Below are 22,160 nucleotides of genomic sequence, written 5' to 3'. Positions count from 1 at the left end.
AATGGAGAGATGCTTCAGTATGATTTCAACAATTTGAGCGAATGGACAAATGTATGGCAGATGAAATATAAAGTGGATAAATGTGAGATTATCCACATTGGTATTAAAAACATGAAGGCAGATGGTGATCGCTTGGGAAAGTGCAAAGAGACCTGGATGTTCACCTATACCAGTTGCTGAAAGTATGCAGTTGCAGCAGGTGGTGAAGAAGGCAAATATTATGTTGACCTTCATAGTGAGAGAATTTGAGCACAGGAGCAGGGATGCAATTGTTGATGGCATTAGTGACACCATACTTGGAGTATTGTGTGCAGTTTTTAGTCTCCTTATCTGAGAAAGGATGTTTTGGCTATGATTACTGGGATGGCAGCTCTGACGTGTGGAGACTAGATCAGTTAGAACTAAATTCACTGGAGTTCAGAAAAATGAGGGAGAAATTTTATTGAACCCTATAAAATTCTAACAAGGTAAATACAGGAAGGATGTTCCCAACGAACAGAGGGTTCAGACCCGGGGTCACAGCCTAAGGACATGAGGTTACTTATTTAGGACTAAGATTAAGAGAAATTTCTTTGCCTGTAGGGAGTGAACCTCTGGAATTCTCTACCATGGGCACTATATGGCTGATTTTTTTTTAACATTCTAGAAGTCACCCAATACCTAGCTCTCTGCATGCACCCAACTTATGATTTGACCATTTCTCTGAACATGCATGTAAATCTCAGCCTAATGGATATAACATAGTAACTTCAGCCACCACTCAAGTTTTGAAACTTGGAGATCAAGTTTCTGCAGCCAGTGATACTTCCTGTGCATGCCAGCCATCTAGGTCATGTGAAGTATCCACGATTCCTACAGACCAGAGGAAGAATATTCCACATGGCTGAGTTGTCCTGCCATAACCTAAGCAAACTTTTGTACTATTTACTCAAAATTGAAGATCAGAGATCCATGAACTTACAAACAGTTAAGATTAGTTTTTGAAACTCAACTCTTTCTTGAAGCTTTTCGACTCCTAATCCTGTGGAGGCTGATGAAGACAGAAAGAGAAAGAGGAAAAGAGAAAGAAAGAACAAGAGCAATTTCTTCCTTTCCTCCCTGAACTCCCTTACTCACCAAACTCTCAGCAATTCCATTCTATCTCACTGCATTCTGTGTCCAGCACATTACCTCTCTTATTTATGCACTGGGATTCAGTCTACTGTCTGGCAGTTAGAAAACCAGTCTGGCAAGTTACTTAATTAGTTGAATTTCACCTTCTCTCCAGCAGAATTCTTGATTAAATATATCTAAGCTTGGAAGAAACTAACAATTTAAAAGCAGTAAATTAAAGAAAAACACCAACTGCAAACTTTATTGTGATTAAGTTATCGAAAATGTGAATGTTTCTCAAGTTTATTAAGCACAATGTTTTTTTATGCTGCCCTAATAGCACTCTTCTGCGCCTACTTAGGAGAAGCCCTCATGAACATAATGTCTGTGGTAAGTCTCTTCCATTACTTATCAAAACTTAGATAAATCTACAGTTAAATGAGAGAGAATGAGGCACAGTCTGGAATTGAGCACAATTTTATGAAATGCACCTGATTTTTGCGATGGAGCCCACGCAGTAAATGTTGATGAGGACATTAGGAAATTTTCCTGTTTTTGAAGAGCACCATAGGATCTTTTATTTCATCAAATAGGGCAGAGTTCGTTGGTGTTGGCTTTTCTTTGAAAGCTAGCACCTCTGACAAAGCATGATACCATCAGCACTGTACTGAAGTACCAAACTGAGCTATGCATTCCAAGCTTCTGGAATGGGACTCTAACCCACAATATTCTGAATCAAAAGCCAGAGTAAGACAAATAGAGTCACAACTGATGTCAAATTCTTTCAGAAACATGCAGTCCTGGAAGTTTATGGAATTAGCGGGAATGAAAATGGCAGCCAGGCCCTATTCCTGATGAAGGGCTTATGCCCAAAACGTCAATTCTTCTGTTCCTCAGATGCTGCCTGACCTGTTGTGATTTTCCAGCACCACACTTTTCAACCCCCATTTCCAGCATGCCTAATTTCAGCAGTTTTAGGTGTGGGTTAGGTTGGGTCACAAGCTTGCACTCTGCACTCCCAACCTGGCCAGTTCCACATTGGAACAGCCGTGTCATTGAAATATGCAATTTTCATGGTGATGAGCCAGTTTATCCATAAGACACGTGGTCCATAAGACAAAGGATCATAAACAGGCTATTCGGCTCATCGAGTTTGGTCTGCCATTCAATGACATTGCAGCTAATCTGATAATCCTCAATTCAATTTTCCTACCTTATCTCCATTACTCATGATTCCTTTATTGACTAAAAATCTGACTGTCTCAGCTGTGAATACTATCAATAGCCCAGCCTCATCAGCCTTCTGGAGTAAAAAATTCCACAGATTCAACACCATCTGAGAGAAAGAATTTCTCCTCTTCTCTGCCTTAAATGGTTGTCCCCTCACTCTGACATTATGCTCTTTGGGTTTAGACTCTCCTATAAAAGGAACAATCTCTCTACCTCTATCCTATCAAGTTCACTAAGAGTTTAACATGTTTCAACAAGGACCTCATTCTTCTAATCTCCAGTGAATACATGCCCAACCTACACAACCTCTCCTCAAGAAAATCTTGGGATCAACCTGGTGAATCTTCTCTGGACTTGCTCCAATACCAGCATACCTTTACCTAGATAAAGTTAAAAATCACACAACACCAGGTTATAGTCCAACAGATGTATTTGGAAGCATCAGGTTACCTGATGAAGGAGCAGCACTCTGAAAGCTAGTACTTCCGAATAAACCTGTTGGACTACAACCTGGTGTTCTGTGATTTTTAACTTTGTCCATGCCAATCCAACATCGGCACCTCCATATCATGTTTACCTAGATAAAGAGATTAAAACCATTGACAGTATTCCAGCCGTGTTCTGACTAGCACTTGTATAGATTTAGAAATATATCCTTTTTTTAACACTCCATTCTCTTTGGTATAAAGGCCAACATATCATTTGCCCTCCCTATTATCCTATTATCTTCTGCTCAACTCGGATGCTAGCTTTTTTGTGATTCATACACGAGGATTTCCAAATTCCTCTGTTTTGCGGTATTTTCCAGTCTTCTATTCTTCCTGCTAAAGTACATGTCCTCACATTATCATACATTAGTTTTTAAACACTCACTTAACCTGCCTATATCATAATTTTATCTCTCCCGAAGCTCCCAGCCTCATTCCTGATGAAGGGCTCCAGCTCACAACGTCAATTCTCCTGCTCCTTGGATGCTGCCTGACCTGCTGTGCTTTTCCAGCAACACACTCTCAACTCTGATCTCCAGCATCTGCAGACCTCACTGCCTCCCTACCTATATCATACTTGCATTTCCACCTATTTTTTATGTTATCTAAAACTTTATACTACATTCATTTCTGTCATACAAATGTCATTATTTTGTAAATAATTATGGCACTCAGCAAGGAACTCTGTGGCACACCAGTAGTTCTGCACTGTCATCTTAAAAATGGCCCCATTATTCCAATTGTATATCTTAGCAAATCATCTATCCATACTAATAATACTACCCTGAGACAATAGACACTTATTAAATAGCCTTTTGTGTGCTACTTTATCAAATGTCTTTTAGAAATCAAAATACATTATAGCTACTGGTTCACCTTTCTCTATCATAGCTGTTACCTCCTCAAAGAAATATAGTTATATAAATTTCTCTTGCAGGACTTCTCATTCATGAAGCCATGCAGACTTTGCTGGATTGTATTATATATTCTCAATATTCAGCTATTGCATCATTTATAATAACATTTTAGATCATAAGACTATAAGACAAGAAGACATAGGAGCAGATATTAGGCCAACCAGCCCATTGAGTCTGCTCCATCATTCAAATCCATTTTCCTGCTTTCTCCCCATAACCATTGATCCCCTTGGCAATCAAGAACATATCTATCTCTGTCTTAAAAATACTCAATGACCTACCTTTCACAGGGTAGGCCCACAGATTCACCACTCTCTGGCTAAGAACGTTCTCCTTATCTCCATTCCAAAGGGCCTTCCCTTTACTCTAAGAGTGTGCTATCAGGTCCTAGTCTCTCCTGCCATTGGAAATATCTTCCCAACATCCACTTTGTCCAGACCATTTAGTATTCTGTAAGTTTCAATCAGATCCCTCCTCATCCTTCTAAACTCCATCAAGTGTAGTCCCATAGTCCTCAAATATTCCACATTTGTTAAGTCTTTCATTCCTGGGACATTCTTGTGAACCTCCTCTGGACCCGTTCCAGGGTCAATATATCCTTCCTGAAGTATGGGGCCCAAAATTGCTCACAATACTCTAAATGTACTCCTGAGCCTTATAAAGCCTGCTTTTATATTCTAATCCTCTTGAGATGAATGACAACATTGTATTCGCCTGCCTAACTACCAACTCAACCTGCAAGTTTACCTTATGAGAATCCTGGACTAGAATTCCCAAGTCCCTTTGTACTTGAGATTTTTGAATTTTTTTCCCCATTTAGGAAACAGTCTATGCCTCTACTCTTTCTACCAAAGAGGATGACCTCACACTTCCTCACGTTGTATTTCATCTGCCACTTTTTTGCCCACTCTCCTAACTCTTTCTACAGTCTCCCTGTCTCCTCAATACTAACTCCCCCTCCACCTATCTTTGTATCATTTGCAAACCTAGCCAGAATACCCTCAGTTCCTTCATCCAAATCATGAATGTATAAAGTGAAATGTTGTGGTCCCATGCACTGACTCCTGTGGAACACCACTAGTCACTGGCTTCCATCCTGTGAAGGATCCTTTTATCCCCACTCTCTGCTTTCTGCCAGACAGACAAGCTTCTATCCATGCTAGCACCTTGTTTCTGACACCATTGGCCCTTATCTTACTCAGTTGAGAGTGTGGTGTTGGAAAAGCACAGCAGGTCAGGCAGCATCCGAGGAACAGGAAAGTCGACATTTCTGGCAAAAGCCCTTCATCAGGAATGAGGGCTCATTCGGATGCTGCTTGACCTGCTGTGCTTTTCCAGCACTACACTCACAACTCTAATCTCCAGCAACTGCAGTCCTCACTTTCGCCTTATCTTACTCAGCAGCTTCCTGTGCGGCACCTTATCAAAGACCTTCTAGAAGTCCAGATAGATAACATCCAATGGCTCTTCTTGGTCTAACCTGCTTGTTACCTCCTCAAAGAATTCTAACAGATCTGTCAGGCATGACTTCCCCTTGATGAAACCATGTTTACCATTCACTCCCAGAAATCTCGTCCTTCACAATGGACTCCAAAACCTTATCAAAGCCTGAGGTCAAGCTAATCGGCTTATAATCACTCATCTTTTGCCTTGTTCCCTTCTTAAACATGGGGGTTACGTTAGCAATTTTCCAGTCCTCTGGGACCCTCCCTGACTCCAATGATACCTGAAAGATCACTTTCAAAGGCTCCACTCTCTCTTCAGCTATCGCCTTCAGAACTCTAGAGAATAGTCCATCTGGTCCAAGTGATCTATCCACTTTTAGCCCTTACAGTTTTTCTAGCACCTTCTCATTGGTGATGCCCATCATACTAATCTCTACCCCCAAACTCTCTTGAAGTTTTCAGGTAGTACTCATATCTTCCACCATGAAGATTGACGTAAAGTATTCATTCAGTTCCTCAGCCATTTCTTTGTTCTCTATTACCAGTTCTCCAGCAACATTTTCCAATGGCCCAATGGCCACTTTTGCTTCTCTTTTGCCCTTTATATATCTAAGGAAAATCTTGCAATCTTTCCTAATATTACTGGCTAGCTTACCCTCATATTTAATTTCTCCCATCTTATTTCTTTCTTCATTGTCCTCTATTGGTCGTGGTCGGCTTCCCAATCCTCTGGCTTCCCACTGCCCTTCATCACATTATGTGCCTTCTCCTTTGCTTTTCTGCTGTCCCTGACTTCGTTGGTCAGACATGGTTGCCTCATCCTCCCTTTGGTATGCTTCTTTTTCCTTTTTGTTGTGTGTTCCAAATTACTCCCAGAAATTCCTGCTATTGCTATTCCACTGTCTTTCCTGCTAGGCTCCTCTCCCAGTCAATTTTGGTCAGCTTCTCATTCATGCTTCTGTAGATGCCTTTATTCAACTGTAATACTGTTACATCTGATTCCATCCTCTCCCTCTCAAATTGCAGAGTAAATTCTATCATAATATGTTCACTACCTCCTAAGGGTTCCTTCACCTTAAGCTCCCTTATCAATTCTGCCTCATTGCACAACACTAAATGTAGAATTGCCTGTTTCCTAGTGGGCTCCACCACAAGCTGCTCCAAAAAAAACCATCTCATAGACATTCCACAAATTTCTTTTCTTGTGATCCACTACCAACCTGATTTTCCCAGTCCACCTGCATATTGAAATTCCCCGTGATCACTGTAACCTTGCCTTTCTTACAAGCCTTTTCTATCTCTTGGTGTATCTTATGCCCCAAATCTGGACTACTGTTTGGAGGACTGTAGATAACTCCCATTATGGTTTTTTTAACCTCTGCGGTTCCTCACCTCTACCACACAGATTCTATATCATCTGACCATACTGTGTTTATTGCTACTGATTTAATTTCATTTCTTACTAACAAGGCGACCTCATCCCCTCTGCCCACCTGCTGTCTTTTCAATAGGACATATATCCTTGAATATTTAGCTCCCAGTCCTGATCCCCTTGCAGCTACATCTCTGTGATGCCCACCAGATCATACTAGCCGATTTTTGATCTGCTTATCATCTCATTTACCTTATTTCTCATACTGCGCGCACTCAGAACGGCTTCTGCCCTGTATTCCCTCTGACAGATATTAAGCTAACTGGCTTATAATTACCTTTTTTTTGTCTTGATTGGTTTTTGAATGAGGGTGTTACATTAGCAGTTTTTCAATCATCTCGGAGTTTTCCAGGATTCTTGAAAAATTGTTGATTTAGGGCAATACAGCGGCTCAGTGGTTAGCACTACTGCCTCACAGCGCCAGCGACCCAGATTCGATTCCAACCTCAGGCTACTGTCTGTGTGGAGCTTGCACATTCGCCCTGCAACTGTGTAGATTTCCTCCAGGTGCTCTGGTTTCCTCCCACAGTCTAAAGATGTGCATGTCAGGTGAATTGACCATGCTAAATTGCCCATACTGTGTGAGGTGCATTATTCAGAAGGAAATGGATCTGGGTGGGTTACTCTTCGGAGGGTTAGTGTGGACTTGTTGGGCCAAATGGCCTGTTTCCACACTGTAGGGAATCTAATTTAGTTATCACCGGTGCATCCACTAACTGTGTAGCTAATTCTTTTATAATCCTGGGATGCAACTTATCAGGTCTGGAGAACATTTCAGCCCCGATAGTTTCTCTTGTACTTATTCTCTGTTGGTAGTTATTGTTTTGATTTCATTTCTCCTTCCCATTTTAGACCCTTGATTAATAGCATTCCATAGATACTAAATTATGTTTTCTATTGTGAAGACTGATGCAAACTATTTATTCAATTTCTCTCCCACTTCACCAGTATTACTTCCTGAGTCATGTGCTCTAAGGAGCTTTTGTTCACTTTAGTGTCTCTCTTTGTATTTATTTAAAGAAGCTGTTACTCTTTTTCTTTGTATTCCTAGATTGCCCTCAATGCTTATTTTCTCCTATTTATTATTTTATTTTGGCTTTTAAACTTTTCCCAAATCTCTAGATTACCATTACTCTCTCCCACATTATATGTTCACTTCTTTCAACTTGTCAGTGTCTTTAACTTCTGCTGTTAACCAGAACCAATCTATCCATGTAAGCCTTTAAGCCTCCACATTTTATATCAGCAAATGTTGTGAAATTGACAGAAGAGATTAGAGAGCCAGGATTGTCAATCAAGCAGTGGAACTCAGTTGTTTCAGCAGTCTAATAGAAGTCTGGGCTCTCAACCGAGAATGAAATTATAATTTGACAGAGAACACAGACGCAAGGATGTTATGAATACAGATGCAGGGAAGTTCTATAAATACAAAATAATGGGGAACCCACAGAAATGCAGCAGGTCTGGCAGCATCTATGGAGAGAAAAATCAAAGTAGCATTTCAAGTCCAGTATGAACTTCTTCAGAAATGCAGAGTTTTTATGCTCAATCTACCTAAAGTTTTAGTTAGACCCAAACTAGAATATTGTGTCCAGTTCAGTCACCACATTTTCAGATCAATGTGAAGAAGGTACAGAGGAGATGTGCCGAAGTGATTTGAAGGGTGGAGGTTTTTAATTACAAGATTAGTTAGGAAAGGCTGGGATTGCCTCTTTGAAGTAAAGGAGAGTGAGGGGAGATTTGATAAAGGTATATAAGATAATGAGGTTTACAAGTTTAGATAAGGTAAACAATGAAGAATACTTCCCATCCTCTTATTGTGCAAGGAGAAGGGAATGCAGATTTAGGATATTGGGCAAGAAATGTAGGAAGAGTGCGAGGGAGAACTTTTTTAAGCAGTGAGTCAATACTTACATGAAAGTCATTGCCTGTGAGAATAGTGAATGCAGAAATAATTCAAGATTTCAAAAGAAATTGGATGGGCATTTGAAGGAAATAAATTTGCAGGAAAATGGGACCAAGGGGATGAGTGAGATTCACTGCATTGCTCCAAAAGGAGCTGCCATATTCTCGATGGTTTGAATGGCTGCCTTCTATGCTTTAAGTAGCTTTATCGAAGGTGCTGAATGAATCCTTTACATCTGTCTTTTTTGTCTATTTCTAATCAAACTGTTCAAGTATGTTATGACACATCTGGAACAGGAGGAACTTGAATCTAGGCCTTCTGCCCCACAGTAGAGACACTAATAATACGCCATAAAATCCCCATATTTGCCTTTATTAAACAAGTCATTTATTAATTAAAACAACATTTAATTAAACAATTAAATTAATGAGATGTTGCTAATGCAAAGTAGGATGGGGTTAAAAGGATCAGATGGAATAGAGACTATCTCTATTCCCATTGGGACCTATCCAAGATGACTGACTATGCAATTATGACAATAATGAAGGCTTTGACTACACTATTTCAATCCTCCCTAGAAATGGGAGCAGGGCCAAAGAGATCTTAAGCAATACAAGTGTTACACCAATCTTAAAAAAAGGTCAGAAGGATAAACTAGGAAACAATGGACAAGTCAGCCTGACATCAATGCTGATAAGATTTCAACAAAATTCAGGGGAAAAAAAGAATCATTGACAGTTGAGGTAATAAATAACAACCCACTGAATTCATTATCTTTAAACCATGTCTGACAGACATCATTAAACAAGGAAGTTTGTTCATGAAGGTAGCATGATTGATTGGATTCAATTTGATACTATTTTTAACTTCCCCAGTTAACCAAGGTCAGTTTAATTCCTTCCTAGAATCTTTTTTCCTTAGTGGGATATATCTTTTTCAATGAGTGAGGAACTATTTTCTTAAATATCTGCCACTGTTTATCACGTTTCTTTTCTGCTATACATCTTTCCCAATTCAGTCCTGCCAACTCTATCCTAATTTCCAAGTAATTATAGTCCTTTAAATTTAGCACAGTTGTTTCTGACTCAAGATTCTCCCTCTCAAACAGAATGCTAAATTTTCCCAATTATAATCCCTGTTCCCTTTGGCCCTGACAACATTCCGGCAATAGTACTAAGGTATTGTGTTCCAGAGCTTTCTGCACCCCTCGCCAAGTTCTTCCAGTGCAGTTAAAACATTGGTATCTACTCAATGAAGTGGAGAATTGCCAGGTATGTGCTGTATGCAAAAAGGAGAGCAAATCCAACCTGGTCAATTACTGCCATATCCGTTAACTTTCAATTATTAATAAAGTGACAGAAAATATTATCAACAGTGCTGTCAAGCAGCACCTGCTTCGCAACATCTTTCTCACTACACCAACTAAAGGTTCTGCCGACACCACTTAGCTCCTGACCACATTACAGCCTTGATTCAAACGTAGACAAAAGAGCTGAATTCCAGAGGTGAGGTGAGAGTGAAAGCCCTTGATATCAACTGAGTATGGCATCAAGGACCCATAGGAAAACTAGATGCAATGGGTCTTAGGTGGCAAACACTTTGCTGGTTGGAGTCATCTCTGGAAGATTGTTGTGGTTGTTGGAGGTCAGTCATCTCAGCTCCAGAACATCTCTGCAGGAGTTCCTCAGGATGCTGTCTGAAGCCCAACCATCTTCAGCTGCTTCATCAATGACCTTTCCTTCATCTAAGGTCAGAAGTGTGGATATTCACGATGATTGCACAACATTCAGCACCATTTCTGAGAAGATTTGTAGCTCGGGTGCTCGTTGCTGTAGTTCTGTTCGCCGAGCTGGAAGTTTTTGTTGCAAACGTTTCGTCCCCTGTCTAGGTGACATCCTCAGTGCTTAGGAGCCTCCTGTGAAGCGCTTCTGTGGTGTTTCCTCCGGCATTTATAGTGGCCTGTCCCTGCCGCTTCCGGTTGTCAGTTTCAGCTGTCCATTTGTGACTTCTCAGATACTGAAGCAGTCCATGTTCAAATACAATAAGTCCTATCCAGGCTTGGGCTGACGAGTGGCAAGTAATATTTGTGCTGCACAAATGCCAGGCTATGACCATCACTAATAAGAAACAATCTAATCACTGCCCTTTGACATTCAATGGTATTGGCATCACTGAATCCCTCACTATCAACATTTTGGGGGTTACCATTGACCAGAAACTCAACTGGACTCATCATAAAATATAGTAACTACAAAAGCAGGTCAGAGGCTCAGAATACTGTGGTGAGTAATTTACCTCTGGACTCCCCTCTATTCATCAGGCACATGTCAGGAGTGTAGTAGAATACTTCCTACTTGCCTGGATGGGTGCAGCTCCAATAACAAACTTGAGATTCAACTCAAGAAACTTGACACAATCCACAAAGCAGCCCACTTGACTGGTACTACACCCACAAACATTCATTCGTTCCACCACCGATGCTCGGTAGCAATAAATTGCACCATACAAATGATGCACTACAGAAATTCACCAAGGCTCCTTAGACAGCACCTTCCAAACATATGATCACTTCCATTTCTAAGGACAAGGGCAGCAGGTACATGGGAATACCACCACCTGAAAGTTCCCCTCAAAGCCACTTACCATCCTGACTTGGAAATATATCACCTTTCTTTCACTGTCGCTGGGTCAAAATCCTAGAATTCCCTCCCTAAAGGCATTGGGAGTCTACCTTTGGCACATGGACTGCAGCAGTTCAAGAAGGCAGCTCACGACCACCTTCTTAAAAGCAACTTACCAATAAATGGTGGCCTAACAAATGACACCTAATTTCCATGAGTTTATTTTAAGAAAGTGAAGAGAGGTTTGGAAATCTAATAACTGTCAAAAGTTTGGAGCCAAAGTTTGAAGGAAACTAAAGGAGCCAAAGATCAAAAATCTCTTGGACCTAACAGGATACATCCTGGGATAGCAGAAGAAGTAACTACAGAGATAATGGATGCAATGATAGTAAGCTTCCAGAAATCGTCAGATTCTGGATAAGTCCTTGTGGATTGGAAGTCTGTCATAGAGTCATAGAATCATGCAGCATGGAAACAGACCCATTGGTCCAACCAGTTCAGGCCGACAATAATCCCAATCTAAACTAGTCCCACTTGCCTGCCACCTGCCCCATATCCCTCCAAACCTTTCTTACTTGTGTATTTATCTAAACGCCTTTTAAATGCTGTAACTGTAACCACATCCATCACTTTCTCTGGAAGTTCATTCTACACACAAACCACTCTCTGTGTAAAAAATATTAACGTAACACTTTTCTTACTAATGGAAAGAGACAAAAAAAAGTAACAATATGCCAAGTAGCTTAACAACTGTCATTTGGTAAAATGTTAGAGTTGATTATAAAGAATATAGTAAATAGCAGAGCATATAGGAATACATAATATGGTCAAGCAGAGTCAGCATGGTTTCAAAAAGGGGAAATCAGGCCTGACAAAATTACTGGTATTCTTTGAGGAAGAATAAGCAGGATGAATAACGGTCAATCAGTGAGCTAACTATATTTGGGATCTTCAGAGGGTGTTTGATAAGATTCCACATTAGGCTATGAAACAAGATAAGAGTCCATGGTGTTGGAGGATCAGATGGAATAGAAATAGCGCTCCAAGCGGAGGTAGTGTGTAAACCTGCATCGAGGATTGGCAAACTGTTGAAGACAGAATCAGGAATGATGGGTACATTTTCAGAATGAAGTTAGCAAGTGGAGTGCCACAGGATGTGGGCTGGGGCCACAATTATTCACAATTTATTTTAATGACGTGAATGAGAAAAGTGAGTGCCCCATGTCAAGTTTGCAAATAATAGAAATATAGGTGAGAAGGCAAGTGGTGAAAATGTCAGAACAAGTCTGCAGAGGGATGGTAGACAGGTAAAGTGAATAGGCAAATGCCTAACGGATGGAATAAAATGCGGGAACTGTGAGGTTTTGAATGAAGAATCGAGAACTTGAGTATTATTTAAATGTAGAACATAGGAATTAGGAACAAGAGTAGGCAATTCGAGTCACTCCGCCATTTAACATGATCATGGTTGATCTTATCCTGGAGGTCTCAACTCTACTTTCCTGCCTGCTCTCTATCGCCCATTATCCTGCTTTTCATTAGAAACCTATGAATTTCTTTCTTGAATCTGTTGATTGATTCTGCCTCCACTGCACTCTGGAGCAGAGTGTCCCACAGATTTAAAATCCTATGAGAGAAATAGTTCCTCCTCATTTCATCTATATCTATGACCTCTTGTTCAAGACTGTCCCACAAGGGGGAACATCTGTTGCACATCAACCTCATCAATCCCCTTGAGCATTTTATATACCTCAATCAGATTCCCCCTCATTCTGCTGAACAGCAATGAGTACAAGCTCAAACTATTCAATCGCTCCTGGTACGATAGCTCTTCATCCCTGAAATCAACCTTGTGAATTCCCTCTGAACTGCCTCCAGTGTCACCACATCCTTCCTCAAGTAAGAAGACCAGAACTGGACACAATATTCCAGATGTGGTCTTACCAACACCTTATACAGTTGTAACAACACTTCTTTACCTTTATAGTCCATTCCTTTTCCAATACATTCCAAAGATTCCATTTGCCTTTCTTATTATATGCTGTACCTGCATACCCACTTTCTGCAATTCAAGCACAAGACATCCAGATCCCTCACTGCCATACTATGAGTCTGCTTCCCATTTAAATAATAATTTGCCCTTTTGCTTATCTGGCCAAAAAGGAAAACTTTGCACTTATCTGCATGAAATTCCATCTGCCAGATGCTGGCCCATTCTCCTAGCCTATAATATCCATCTGTAAACTCTTCTCATCACAGTCTACTTACCCATCTATTTTCGTGTCATCCATGAATTCTGCTATGCTACACACTGCCCCTGCTCACAGATCATGTATACAGACTAAATTGTTGCGGCACCCCACTAGCTACAGTTGCCATCCGGAGAAGGACCCATTTATCCTGGCCCTCTGCTTTCTGTCAGTCAACCAATCCTCTACCCTTACCCCATGGAATCTAGGTTGAAACTTTATTGCTGGAACAGCACAGCAGGTCAGGCAGCATCCAGGGAACAGGAGATTCGACGCTTCGGGCACAGGCCCTTCATTTACGTGGCACCCTTGTCAAATGGCTTCTGGAAGTCTACATATACCACATCTACCAGAATCCTGTTACCCATCTTGCTAGTTGCATGCTCCAAGAACTCCAGCAAATTTGTCAAGCACGATTTGCCTGTCATGAAAGCATGCCAACAGTGATGAATTGAGTTTTGTTTTTCCAAGTGTTTGGCTATCTCCTACTTTATGACTGACTTCAGCAACCGCCCCAATACAGAGTACAACTGGTCTATAGTTTCTCATTTTTTGCCATTCTCCTTTTTGGAATAAGCATTTCACAGTAGCATGTTTCCAAAATGCTTGTATCTTTCCAGAATCCAGGAAATTTTGGAAAATCATATGCAATGTATCCACTATCTTTGCTGCTACCTCCTTTAATAACCAGGCCATCAGGTCCTGGAGACGAATGTGTCCTTAATCCTATTAGTTTACTTAATACCTTCTCCCTAGTTATAGTAATTTCAGCAGGTTCCTCTGTAGTAACTACAGTTTGTGGGAAGAAATTATTATTTTCCCCAGTGAAAACAGAGACAAAATACTGGTTCAGTGCCTCTGCCATTTCTAGGTTTCCACTGTTAACTCATTATTCTCATCCTCGAAAGGGTCAACATTGACTTTCATTATTCTCTTCTTAATTATCATTAAAGAAGCTTTTGGTATCATTGCTTATGTTTTCTGTTAGTTTCTTTTCATAGTTCATCGCAATTCTTCTGATTTTGTTTTTAGTAATTCTTTGCTGACATTTAAAGTTCTCCCAATCTTTCAGACTGCCATTAACTTTTACAGTATGATATACCCCTCACATTTGTCTTTATGTTATCCTTGCTTTTCTTGTTTAGCCATCGATGATTTTTCATCTTTTTCAGGAATATACTTTAATTGAGAGGTATTTAGTAATGCCCTAAGAAAGTCTACAGATTTGGGAGAGCTCAAAAACAAAGCATCTGAGTTCAATTCTAATGGGGAAGGCAATTGGAGTACTGGCCATTTTATCGAAGGGAATGAAGATTAAACGATGGGAGGCTTTGCACAGTACTCAGACCATGCTGGAATACTGTGAACAGTTTTCGTCCCCTTACTTAAGGAAAGAAATACTGGAATCTGAGAAAGTTTGGCTAATTGGGTCCAGAATTAATTGAGTGGCGAGAAACAGCGAACGATTGTTGAGGGGTGTTTTTGTGTCTGGAAGTCTTTGGCTGGTGGAGTTCCACAGGGGTCTGTATGGAGGCCTTTACTGTTAGTGGTATATAAAAATGATTTAGACTTGATGTAGGAAGATTGGTCAGTAGGTTCACAGATGTTTCGAAAATTGGTAGCGTGGTAAATAGGTGAATAGCCTTAGATAATTGGAGGGTATAGACAGTCTAGTCAGGTGGGCTGATCAGTGGCAAATGGAACTCAATTAAAATAAATGTGAGTGATGCACTTGTGCAGAACAAACCAGGCAAGAGAATATATGACGATGGGAGAACATTGGAAAACACCAGGAACAGAGGTGAACATGTCTACCAGTCCCTTAAGGTAACTGGGCAGGTAGATAAAGTGGTTAAGAGGCATATTGGATAGTTGCTTTTATTAGTTAAGGCAGAGAGTTTAAGAGCAGGGAAGTTATCCTGGAGCTATATAAAAGGTTGATTAAACCACAGCTAGATTGTGTGCAGTTCACATTATTGGAGGGATGGAATTCAAACTAGAATTTATACAACGGTTTTGAAAATGTATCAGCATGTAATAAAGCAAAGTAAAGCAAGAAGAAAAAAATGCTATTGACAACATAGAATCTGTTAAACAATAGATATTTTGGACATAAGTTTACAATTTTACAATTTTAGCTAATGGTGAAAATGTTGTCTTTTAGCAACAATAATAAATGGCCATCTTTGCACTGACCACAACTTTCTTTGTAGTTTTGTGCAAAAGCTAACAAACAAACCCAATTTCTATTTCTCATTATAGCTCACTGCACCTTGGATACATCTACAACATTTTGTTCTAATGGGGTAGTATTTGATGTTCAAAGGAAACAGGCCATAACATGGGATTTCTCACAATAATAAGGTTCTAGAGATTTGATAGAAAAACTCCATAATGAATAAAATAAAACTGAAGTACATTCTCATGGGCAAGCTGAGTTCACCATAATCATTGTGTTACTGAGATTGCTGATCAGTTCAGATGAATGTAAAAATAGCAATGTAATGGCAGTCTCAAATTACATTGATGTTAATGTTTTCAATTTTACTACAGTAATGCCAGTTAACGCTTGTAATTACATCATCACAGCGACAAGCTGCAAATCTCCCGTCCCACAATTAAGAAAAACTCACTAACTCTATCCATGTAGCAAATTATTTACATTGGCATGAAAAGAATGTTCTTGAATATTATGAATGGAAAGAAAACAAAAACATGGCTAAGTCATTCTTACTAGAATTGTCATATGTGCATAATACAAAATAAGAGCATAAACTGACAAGAATGCATACATTCCCTGTAGCCCTGAGTGGAATGAAGTTTTTTTTTCACAATGTGAAGTTGCATGTACACTTTCAGTTGAATACTACAAAACACTATAAACTGTTAAATTTTAAGGCCTCTCAGGTGGATTCAATAATACAATGAAATATATAAGATTAAGTCCCATAAAGGGGTAACTGTAGTCATATATGATATCATAGAAGGAGGTGACATCATTGGACAAACAAAAAGAAAGTAGCTTGAAAATGGAATGTTTCCATTATTGTACATATTGTGGAACAAAGTTATAGCGTCTTCTAGTTCGCAGTCTTCGAGTTATTGCAACTACTACAACCAACCACACAATAACGCAGATGTCTTCCACAAAGCTATTCAATATAAATTCAACCTCAATGGTAGAAAAGAATTATCAACTTTTTTATCATGTGTTATTTTTTAGGTTGGATTGCCTGCATGCACTCTGCCTTTCTGCCTCTCCACAGTTACATTTCTGCTGATGACAACCGATAATAAAGCCATCTGTAAAGTCAGTCTATCTGAAGTGACCTACCCCGAGAAGAACATCAGAATTTACCAAGAAATGAAAAAAAATGAACAAAGTAAATGAAAAGAGTATAATTCAAACAGTGTTAATGAGAAGAACTACTGAGTACAAGAGAAATATATATGCAATGCTTCCCTTTTAATTACACATTGCCTATTATATAACCTGCATATTGTATAAATGCCTCAAATACCCTGATATTTTCCACAGATGTAATCTGTGCCATATAAAAGAATATATTCATATTCTTGATGCATTTATCATTGCCCATATCATTGAATTGCTCCAATTCTAACTACTGATGTTCGAAGGTAAATTAGATGCCCGACATTTGAGTAAAATCCATCCATGTATTTGCAGAATTCAGTTTGACTGCTCCTTAATGAGTTAGTATATTGAAAGAAATTGGACTTCCAAACAAAACACAAATAAATATACATGGTGTCCCAAGGTACTTGACAGAGGTAGAAGCAAACAAAGATGGGTTTGAAAAAGAGGAGTTATCAGAAAGGTTTGGCTGAGACGGTGAGTTTTAAAAAGTACCTTCAAGCAAGGACAGGAGATGGAGATGCAGACCGAATCTTGTCCCAAAATGGACAGAAGGATGAAACTGAAATTGAAAACTAATTGAGGTTGGAAGTGAGCAAAATATTAAGACAAGATAAGGATCCAGTGACTATTTTTGAGACTTGCATGGGATGTAGATTTTGCTGCCAACTCAGTATTTGTTGCCCATGTCTAAATAACTTTAAACTAAATGACTTGCTTGGCCATTTCAGAGTTAATCATGTTTCTATGGGTCTGGGGTCACATAAAGGCTTGGAGAAAGTGAGGACTGCAGATGCTAGAGATCAGAATCAAAAAGTGTGGCACTGGAAAAGCACAGCAGGTCAGGCAGCATCCAAGGAGCATTCTTGATGAAGTACGTATGCCCGAAATGTCTGGCACGTTCCTGATGAAGGGCTTATGCATGAAGCATCGACTCTTGGATCCTTGGATGCTGCCTGACCTGCTGTGCTTTTCCAGTACCACACTCACATATAAGCTAGCCCAGTTAATGATGACAGGTTTTCTTCCAAAGAGACCTTCATGAAGTAGGTGGGTTTATAAAAAATCAACAGTAGCTTTATGGTCACCAATACTGGGCAACATTTAAATTCCAGATTTATGAATTCAATTTTAAATTGCACCAGATGCTGTGATAGGCTTGAAACCATACCCCCAGAGCATTCGCCTGGGCACCTGGAATACTAAATAAATAAAACCACCATTACCAGCACACCACTGCCACTGCCTCCACTTGTCAAAAAACGTAAGCCTAATGTTGTTGCTGTAAAGAAAAATTGATAATTTTATAGATTGCATAACTCTGTTTGTTCTGAACTCCTTTGAGTGTTCTTGCATTATGACTTATCAAGCATTTGGGCAAACTGTCAGATTGCTGCTATTGCCAAACCAAATTGTAACTTGAGACAGTGTCTCCAAAACAGGTGAGAAAACTGGAGAAGGAAAGAGGTTTTTTTAACCTTTATGTGACTCTGATCAATGCAAGGCTGCTATGGATCCACAGTGCATTAAAAATATACCAATGCAATCAATGGATAGTGTAATTTTTTTTTCACTTCAATTGTTGCCAATTTCCAATACATCGATGTATTCCATCCATTAACTAAGCATGTACGTGAGGTGACGTTGAGTAGATTGGATCTATACTCATTGGAATTGGGAAAAATTAGAGGAGTCCTTATTGAGATATACAAGATTCTTAGAGGACCTGATAGAGTTGATAGATCATTTCTCCTCATGGGAGAGTCAAGGACCAGAGGTCATAATCTCAGAATTAGGTGTCACACATTTAAGATGAAGACAAGGAATTCCTTCTCTCGGAGTGTAATGAAACTATGGAATTCTTTATGACAGAGGGCCTTTGAGATTATGTGAGGTGTATGCAAGACTAAAATAGACAGATTTTTAACCAGTAATTGAATCAAGAGTTATGGGGAGGAGAGTGAGTTGAGGATTATCAGATCAAATGTAATCTCATTGAGTGGAGGAACAGACTCAATGGGCTGAATGATCTACTTCTGCACCTGTATCTTATGGTCTTCTGATACTCTTTTAGCTGATAGTTGGAAAGGCCTCGTATTTCGGATACAGTAAAAATCCTAAATGATGTGAGTTCAGCCTTCAAGGTATGATCAATTTTGAATTTGTTTTCATCAAATCTGGTCACCAATATTGGGTCTAAACATTTAAATTCCAGATTTATGAATTACGTTTTAAATTACAGCAAACACTGTGATAGGACTTTAAACCGGACCGTGAGAGCATTAGCCTGGGCATCTGGATTACTAAGTCAGCAAAACCACCATTACCACTACACCAATGCCATTTCCACTGCCACTCTGTTGAGTTCAGGCTCCAAGATATGATAAATTGTGAAACTGCACTCATTAAATCTGACTAACAACAGAGAATTGCAGTGAACATTCCAACTGATGCACCAATCTCCTTCAGTGAAAAGAATTGGCCTTTCTCACCTGGCCTGGATTATCTCACAATCTTACAATATGTAACTAAATCCATGAGCTCAAATAAGTATTAGGTTACAAAGCTTGCTATGTCCAAAAAAAGAACATTTGGCAGCTTTCCCCTTGGCACAGTTTCATTTCTCAACAGAAACTGATACTTCAATCATCAGCAGTTGTCAGACCCAGTAATAGCACTATTGAGTATAGATAGGCCTGCTTTATGGTTGAATTTCAAAACAGCATGGGAAGAATCAATAGCCCTGCAAAAATAAATGCCACTAAAGTCAAGTACCTGTAAAATGATCCCTTTGTGTTAATTTTTACTCACCGTCTTGGATAAACTTTCTTGGTTTTTGTTGTTCGTGCCAGCAGAACTTAAAGTACTTTTACACACATTGGACAGAATGTTAGGGTCACCCACTGTTGGTTTGTAAAATGCAGTTCGTAGCATTCTCACCCACATTCGACCTGTCTCCCATTTTACAGGCTCAGATGTTGTTCTACACTATCTTCCTCTTTATTCGCAATACTTCCCAAGTTTAATGTCATCTGCAAATTTTGAAATTGTGCCATGTATATGAAAGGAGAAAGTGAGGTCTGCAGATGCTGGAGATCAAAGTTGAAACTTTATTGCTGGAACAGCACAGCAGGTCAGGTAGCATCCAGGGAACAGGAGATTCGACGTTTCGGGCACAGGCCCTTCTTCAGGAATGGCCTGAAGAAGGGCCTGTGCCCGAAACGTCGAATCTCCTGTTCCCTGGATGCTGCCTGACCTGCTGTGCTGTTCCAGCAATAAAGTTTCAACCCTGTATATGAAAGTCTAGTTTACAACAAACATCGGGAAGAGTAAAAGTTTTAAATTGATTAACAGTTTTTCTGTCAAATGTTCAGAGCTGCTTTCACTGTTTGAAAGAATGAACAACCTTCAGGAATATCTTCACTTGAGGCAGAAATGAATCCAGTGCTGAATGTGTTGTACATTTAGTTTAGATCAGTTACAGAATTCATAAAATATCCAGAAAGGATTAAATTTGAAGTCACTCTGAATAACTACACAGAGGCCAGTATCTCATCGCTAAGTCACCCTTTATTTACATGTGGAGAGTCCTTAACACTGACCCATCTCTCTCAGAGCCGGCTCTCAGAGTGAACAAGATGTCTGACAATCCTGTTTATATCTGTCAGCCAGGGCTCTCAAATTTGACCAGATTAACAGCCCCAGTCAGGGAACTGATATTCTATGAGGTCAACCTGGCTCAACTATTACAATGGGAAAGTGAGGTCTGCAGACGCTGGAGATCAAAGCTGAAACTTTATTGCTGGAACAGCACAGCAGGTCAGGCAGCATCTAGGGAACAGAAGATTCGACGTCGCTGCCTGACCTGCTGTGCTGTTCCAGCAATAAAGTTTCAACTATTACAATCACTATATCCCCCCCCCTGACCAATGCACTTAACCTACACATCCCTGAATACTATGGGTAATTTAGCATGGCCAATTCATCTAACCTGCACATCTTTGGATTGTGGGAGGAAACTGGAGCACCCAGAGGAAACTCACACAGACACTGGGAGAATGTGCAAACTCCTCACAGACAGTTGGCCAAGGCTGGAATCGAACCGAGATCCCTGGCACTGTAAGGCAGCAGTGCTAACCATTGATCCACCGTGCCCCCTCCCCCCTCACTACCCAACTTTGTACACAACCTTTTCCAAGGCTGACCATTTGTTTAAGAGTTGATGCAAAAGTGCCAGATTATAAATGCACGTTCTATAATAATTCACAGCCCAAGGAAAGACGTGGGAGCTGGGGCATCTTTGATCACCCTCACTTTATCTGCAAATGGATGTAACCCAGTCTTGTCAGCTCTGTAGCACAAGTAGTTCACCTGAGGTGCCTGGAACACACATTTTTCCCTTCAAAGGCATACGTCCGCCTGGGGGAAACATCTAAGGGTAATGTCCAAATTCTCTAATTGCTCCTTATTGGTTTGATTTATTATTGTCACTTCCCTGGGTACAGTGAAAAGTATTAGTCTTTCCAATTATTAGCACATCATCTAGATAAATGGCAGTCTGGGGTAGACATTGTAAAATGGTCTCCATTCTCCACTGGAAAATTGCACTGGCTGATGATACTCCAAATGGCAGTCTCGCATATTGGTACAAACCCTTATGGGTATTAATTGTAGCATACTTCTGGGAACCTTCATCTAAACGCAATTGCAAATACACACGGCTCATGTCCAGCTTCGTGAAGGACAGCCTACCTGCCAGGGATTGTGTATTTATCTAGCTACAAAAAGCAATTCACGGTTTGTTTAAAATCCCAACAAAGGCAAACTGATCATCGGACTTCACAATCAGTATGACCAGTACTACCTATTTCGCAAACTGGACTGATTTGATGTTTCTTTCCCTTTCCTGCCTTCTGATTTCAGCCTCTATTTTTGCCCGTAAAGCAAATGTCACTGGGCAGGCCTTGCAAAATTATGGAATTGATTCCTAGTCAACATGCAAAGTGGCCTTGGCTCCTTTGATAGCCCCTAGACTGTCCCGAAAACCTCAAGCTATTTAATTAGGACTTCACTCAAGCAGCCATTTTCTAATTGAAAAATGTTGAGCCAGTCTAAGTGAATCTTTCTCAACCGATTTTGCCCCATCAAACTTGGGCCTAAACCTTCTACTACAATAAGCAGTAACTGAACCTGCTGCTTCTCATGAGACTGGAACCAACGTTGTATCCCTCATCTGTAGGGGGTCCCTGCTATAGGTTCTCGGTCGAGCCGAGGTCTTGCACAAACATGGTGAATTTTCATAAAGATGTGTTCTCAATCACTGAAAAAGATGCACTGCTATCAATCTCCATTAGAACTGGGTGACAATTTAACCAGACATTTATTTTCACTGGTTCTGATTTGG

General features: G+C 40.0%; 1 protein-coding gene across 2 annotated transcripts in view; it reads left to right on the top strand.

The window, feature by feature from the left end:
- The window catches only part of slc14a2 (solute carrier family 14 member 2), a 118,117-nt gene extending 100,549 nt beyond the window's left edge, over positions 1–17,568 (top strand). The window contains exons 10-11 of one of the 2 annotated variants that reach the window (XM_043686191.1): positions 1,433–1,482; positions 16,604–17,568. In XM_043686191.1, coding sequence (XP_043542126.1) covers positions 1,433–1,482; positions 16,604–16,771 — 218 coding nt within the window. In that variant the 3' untranslated portion in view covers positions 16,772–17,568. The remainder of the gene's footprint in view (positions 1–1,432; positions 1,483–16,603) is intronic. The other variant, XM_043686250.1, reaches the window with a different exon arrangement.
- Positions 17,569–22,160: the final 4,592 nt, after the last annotated feature.

Source organism: Chiloscyllium plagiosum, chromosome 1 (assembly GCF_004010195.1).
Source record: "Chiloscyllium plagiosum isolate BGI_BamShark_2017 chromosome 1, ASM401019v2, whole genome shotgun sequence".
Taxonomy (NCBI): Eukaryota; Metazoa; Chordata; class Chondrichthyes; order Orectolobiformes; family Hemiscylliidae; genus Chiloscyllium; species Chiloscyllium plagiosum.
This window is presented reverse-complemented; position numbering and strand designations above follow the sequence as displayed.